The sequence below is a fragment of the Trypanosoma theileri genome (genome assembly GCF_002087225.1).
Source record: "Trypanosoma theileri isolate Edinburgh chromosome Unknown TM35_Tth_6_V1, whole genome shotgun sequence".
Classification (NCBI taxonomy): domain Eukaryota; phylum Euglenozoa; class Kinetoplastea; order Trypanosomatida; family Trypanosomatidae; genus Trypanosoma; species Trypanosoma theileri.
The window spans coordinates 947,303-953,200 of NW_021639848.1; the positions used below are offsets into that span (position 1 = coordinate 947,303).

The 5,898-nt window shown below is 40.6% G+C and overlaps 2 protein-coding genes across 2 annotated transcripts; both read left to right on the plus strand.

Annotated features, from left to right (window-relative positions):
- Positions 1 to 1,007: 1,007 nt before the first annotated feature.
- TM35_000065050 (surface protease GP63) lies at positions 1,008 to 2,936 on the plus strand (the record flags this gene model as incomplete). Its single annotated transcript, XM_029023542.1, has 1 exon — positions 1,008 to 2,936. The coding sequence occupies one exon, from the start codon at positions 1,008 to 1,010 to the stop codon at positions 2,934 to 2,936; it is 1,929 nt and encodes a 642-aa protein (XP_028885566.1).
- A 37-nt stretch (positions 2,937 to 2,973) lies between these two features.
- Positions 2,974 to 4,638, plus strand: TM35_000065060 (surface protease GP63; the record flags this gene model as incomplete). Its single annotated transcript, XM_029023543.1, has 1 exon — positions 2,974 to 4,638. The coding sequence occupies one exon, from the start codon at positions 2,974 to 2,976 to the stop codon at positions 4,636 to 4,638; it is 1,665 nt and encodes a 554-aa protein (XP_028885567.1).
- Between the last annotated feature and the right edge of the window lie 1,260 nt (positions 4,639 to 5,898).

The following is a 5,898-nucleotide window of genomic DNA, read 5'->3' on the forward strand; positions in this document are numbered from 1 at the left end:
AAATCTCTCTCTTTGGGGGATACATTGCAATCCTATTTCTCAGTGCAGGGGTGTTCTACGCCTTTTATTGATAACTACAACACAAGTGGAAATGAATGTCTCTGTTGTGGTGAAAGGAAAATCATTCCTACTGAAAGAGTATTAATAGAAGGCGTACACAACGCCATATGCATGGGATTACTGTTATTCTACAGGGGGAAAAACAACAAAAATAACTACTACAGGGAGTGAATCACTGAGGAGTGATACTGAATTGAGATCTCTACTGAATAAACAGAGTTAAAAAGCAGTGTGTTGTACATGTTACTTTCTCTTGGAAATGTGAGTAGTGCTCTTTTGATAGTGTTCTGTGTATGTGTTGTGGGTATGGTAATTAGTACAGGAGTATTTTTGTAGCTGATGGAATATTTCATATAATCCCCTCTTCTATTATTTCATGGCTCTTCTGATGTGTATTTTTTTTATTATTATTATGCTCCTCTCCTCCTGACATGGATGGGCAAAAGAAAAAATAAATTATCATCAAATGGAGTTGGTGGGTTAGTTAAGCATGAGTTTCACAGTTTTTATCTAATACAAAGGACAGATCTGAACACATGGTATCATTCACTCATTCCATGGATTCTTTCTATCTTTTTCACTTGTTTAAAGGCAGTACAGCACTTATTATTATGACTATTTATTATTCTCTGCATTTCTTACAATTACAATAAAATACCAAATCTGCTCACAATGCATTGTTGTTGATTCTGTTGGTATGTATGTGAACCACGAGAGGGTATATTGATATCTTTTCTCATTCTACTTTTTGGCATAACTATCATTTTTCTCTTTCTGAGAGTATTACTGTTGATGTGTATACATGTGTCTAATTCTTTGCTAGATCCAATATAATATCTCCTCATGCTTACTTTTTTTTTCTCCCTCTTCTTCCTCTTCTTTTTTTTATTTACTGTGTGTACCCTAGCAAAGCAACACACAAACTAATATATTCACACCACTACAAAATGGAGAAACACTCCATGCGTCACCTCCTGTGGACTGCACTGTTCCTGTTGTACTACAGCTGCGGGTGTTTGGCTGCTGTTGTGCAGCAGTTACCACAGAAAGGACAAAGTGCTCTACAGGCGTACACCGTCTCTTCTGATGATGAGAAATGGAAGCCCATCCGCATTGCTGTGTATACAGAACGTGTGGAGGAAATAATGAACTACTGCAATACAAAAGAAATGTCGTCGAAGTACGATATACCTCCACTTAGAGAACAACTTGAAAAAAGGTTTAAACAACTCTGTGAGGGTGAAAATAAAATGACGACAAAGAGGATGCATACTCTTTTTAAGGAGGTCCTACCTGAAGCGATTAAATTGCACAGGGATCGTCTGAATGTGAAACGGGTGGAGAATAACCTGATTCTGTGGAAAGCGGAATATAATGCCCCCGATGAACCGTTTGGAAAGTATTGCCAGCAGTTAAAAATGCCCGAAAATCATTTTAACGAGGGTATTCCCGATGCTGATTTTATGCTTTATGTGGATCTTCATCCAGTGTATACCAAAGTTGATGATTGCACTAAAGACAACAAAAATGGAGACCGACCGACATCTGCCCGCATCACTTTTGTCCCAAAGGAGATCGTCGCCACAAGGCAGTATATTCGATTGGCTGCACGCGATATTGCGGTTGGGCTTGGATTTGAGGACAAGTACATGGTTGGGCAGAAAGCGTCTAATCTCCAAGTAAACGGCGTAGTGAAGTACTCCGTGGTGCTGGCCAGTGAAATTGTGAAGAAAAAGATGAATGAGCATTACAAATGCTCCAGTACTGGTGGAATGATTTTGCATTATGAAAGCAAAACAATTTTTTCTGAGTGGGAGATGCGCATTGCAAAGGATGAATTGATGAGTCAGTACACTGGTGAACCCACTGGCATGTTCTACACCAATCTGACACTTGGAGTGTTTGATGCATTGTCTTTCTACAAATCAAATTTCAGCATGGCAGAACCGATGAGTTGGGGGAATCAATCTGAATGTGAATTCATTACGAACAAGTGTACAGAACTCGCTAAAGATCCGAAGTACAATAAATTTTTCTGCGATGAAGGTGAAGATAAATCTGTATTAAAGTGCACTTCTGATCGCTTTGGTCTTGGTGTCTGCTCCAAGGACAACACGAACAAGCATGGTATACCCGATGAGTACAACTTCTTTGAAATTGTTGGTGAACAGAGTGATATGATAAAAGAGTGTCCCATCATTAAGCCGTTTCAAGAGACCATGTGCGAGACTGGTAATGAGACATTTATGCCTGGAAGTATTGTGAGCAATATGTCACGGTGTCTGAATGTGGAGGAACTGCAGTTCAACGATGGAAATAATGTAACTGGTCTGAAGGTTCAAGGCATTTGTGCAAAAGTGAAGTGTGAGGATGACAAGCAGACGGTGAGTGTACAGCTCAAAGGTCAGGAAAGCAAAGAAACATGGCATGTGTGCGAAAATGATGGCACTACTAATCTGGATGGTTCAGTGTTTAAGAAAGGAACTATTATTCGTTGTCCCAAATACGAAGAAGTGTGTACCGGGCTACCGGAAACCGAACCATTTAATATTTCATATACAGAAGTTAATGTGTCTGAGGATGTGGTGGAAGAGCCCAAACAGGAGGAGAAAGAGAAGGAAACCAAAGATCAGAACAACTCGAGCACTAATTCGGAAGTAAGCGGTGACGTGGCAAATACTGAGGGTGAAACGTCCACCAATACACAGGGGGAAAGTGCTCCAGCAGCCCCTGAAGACGCAATACAGTCCCCAAACACTGTTTTGAACGGGACGAACTTAACTGAGAGCCAAATGGAAGAAGAATCCAAAAATGCAAATGGAACGGATGTATTGGGTACTGACAGCAGCACCGTCGCCTCCTACATNCGCTCTTGAAGAAAGGTTTAAACAACTCTGTACCGGTGAAAATAAAATGACAACAAAGAGGATGCATACTCTTTTTAAGGAGGTCCTACCTGAAGCGATTAAATTGCACAGGGATCGCCTTAATGTGAAACGGGTGGAGAATAACCTGATACTATGGAAAGAAAATTATAATGACACGACTGAGAGATTTGTAAAGTATTGCCAGCAGTTTAAAATGCCCGAAAATCATTTTAAGGATGGTATTCCCAATGCTGATTTTATGCTTTATGTGGATCTCCATCAAAAGCCTACCAAAATTGATGAGTGCACTAAAGAGCAGAATTATGGAGGCCGACCAACATCTGCCCTCATCACTTTTCTCCCAAAGGAGATCGCCGCCACAAGGCAGTATATTCGCTTGGCTGCGCGCGATATTGCGATTGGGCTTGGATTTGAGATCTTGTACATAGGTGGGCAGAATATGCCTTATCCTCTTCTCGATGTAAACGGCGTAAAGAAGTATGTAAGGGTGCTGACCGGCAAAGATTTGAAGGAAAAGATGAATGAGCATTACAACTGTAAAGATTACGGGGGAATGATTGTGCATTATAACGCCACAAGTTTTTCCTCCCTGTGGGAGAGGCGTATCGCAAAGGATGAATTGATGAGTCATTACACTGGTGAACCCACTGGAATGTTCTATACTAATCTGACACTTGCAGTGTTTCATTCCATGACCTTCTACAGAGCAAATTTCAGCATGGCAGAACCGATGAGTTGGGGGAAACAATCTGAATGTGGACTCTTTAAAAGTACGTGCGGAGACGTCGAAAAACACTTGGGGAAGTTCCCTAACACCTTGTGCAAGGAAAGTGAAGGTGAGTCCACATTACAGTGCACTTCTGATCGCTTTGGTCTTGGTGTCTGCTCCAAGGACAACAACACGCGTGGTATGCCTGCTGAGTACAAGTTCTTTGAAACTGTTGGTGAACAGAGTGAAATGATAAAAGAGTGTCCCATCATTAAGCCGTTTCAACAGACCATGTGCGAGAAAGGTAATGAGACACTGATGCCTGGAAGTATTGTGGACAAGATGTCACGGTGTCTGAATGTGGAGGAACTGCAGTTCAACGATGGAAATAATGTAACTGGTCTGAAGGTTCAAGGCATTTGTGCAAAAGTGAAGTGTGAGGATGACAAGCAGACGGTGAGTGTACAGCTCAAAGGTCAGGAAAGCAAAGAAACATGGCATGTGTGCGAAAATGATGGCACTACTAATCTGGATGGTTCAGTGTTTAAGAAAGGAACTATTATTCGTTGTCCCAAATACGAAGAAGTGTGTACCGGGCTACCGGAAACCGAACCATTTAATATTTCATATACAGAAGTTAATGTGTCTGAGGATGTGGTGGAAGAGCCCAAACAGGAGGAGAAAGAGAAGGAAACCAAAGATCAGAACAACTCGAGCACTAATTCGGAAGTAAGCGGTGACGTGGCAAATACTGAGAGTGGAACGTCCACCAATACACAAGGGGAAAGTGCTCCAGCAGCCCCTGAAGACGCAATACAGTCCCCAAACACTGTTTTGAACGGGACGAACTTAACTGAGAGCCAAATGGAAGAAGAATCCAAAAATGCAAATGGAACGGATGTATTGGGTACTGACAGCAGCACCGTCGCCTCCTACATGGCCCCTCTTGCACTTCTTGTGTGTGTGTTGTTGGTTTTGTGATGGTCCCATAAGAGCTCCATCCATATTCAGAATAATAAACACTTTTGGTCATTACGGTCCTTTGAAATGAATCCCATATACTGCAATACATTGGCCGTTCTTTTCTTTTTTTCTTTTTCAGCATTCTTCATATCATTGGAAAATTTCTTTTAATTATTAATGATTTTTTTTCTATGATTTTTTTCTTTTTTTGAAAATTAATAATTCTTTATATATGCATTCTGCAGAATCCCACTGTTTGTTGTCATATACAATGGAGTGCAAATATATGGTGGGAAACCGACGAAAGTGTCGGATAAACAGTAAACATAAACTTGGGCTCCTTTTTTATTATTGGGCCTGTTTTCTTTCTTTTCTTTTTTTTTTCAGCATTCTTCATATCATTGGAATATTTCGTTCAACTTTTTATGATTTATTCCTGTGATTTTATATTCATTTTCTGAAAATTAATAATTCTTTATATATGCATTCTGCAGAATCCCGCTGTTTATTGCCGTATACAATGGAGTACACATATATTGTTGGGAAAGCGACGAAAGTGTCGGATGAACATAAATATTTGCTTGGACTTCTTTTTATTATTGGGCCTTTTTCTTTTTTTCGTTTTTTCCCACCGTTTTGTACGCTGGTTCAAAATAGTTGAATAGATACTGTACATGAACTTTTATATAGTTTAAGGAGTTTGCTTTGATTGCTGTGTTCTCTGCGGGAACTGATTCATTCTGGAGAGGTCTACAGTGTGTTGTGTGTACCACGGTATACATTTGGTGAACACTGAGCACTGGTTTGGGAATGGGAGAGTGGAGTACAGAGTCCCAAATGCTTCTCTACTTGAACTGCCCCGATTATACCCTGTCATCATGGTGTGCCAGCATTCCCCCTGTTTGTTCTTGACGGTTTTGTTTGACTGGACATTTTGCTTTGTACGTGTGTGTGTGTGGTTTCCTTTCCATTGGGAATGAAATAAGTATTGGAGAGTGAGAGCCAATGGTGTTGGTTAGGGATATACATCTCTGCTGTTGTAATATTCCTCTTCTTTACATTGTGATTTCACATGCGTATTTGTTTAGTTGTTATTACTGTGTGGCTGCTGGGGGATATTCAGTTACGCGTGGGTTTAGTTTATTGGCCTCAGTGAAGGACAAGGCACCATCACAGCACATTTACGCTGGAGGAAGGATGAGAGAGAGTAGATACACATATGGATGCTGCTCTCTTAACACTGCTGATCTAATGACACTTTTGAGTCTCACAACTAGT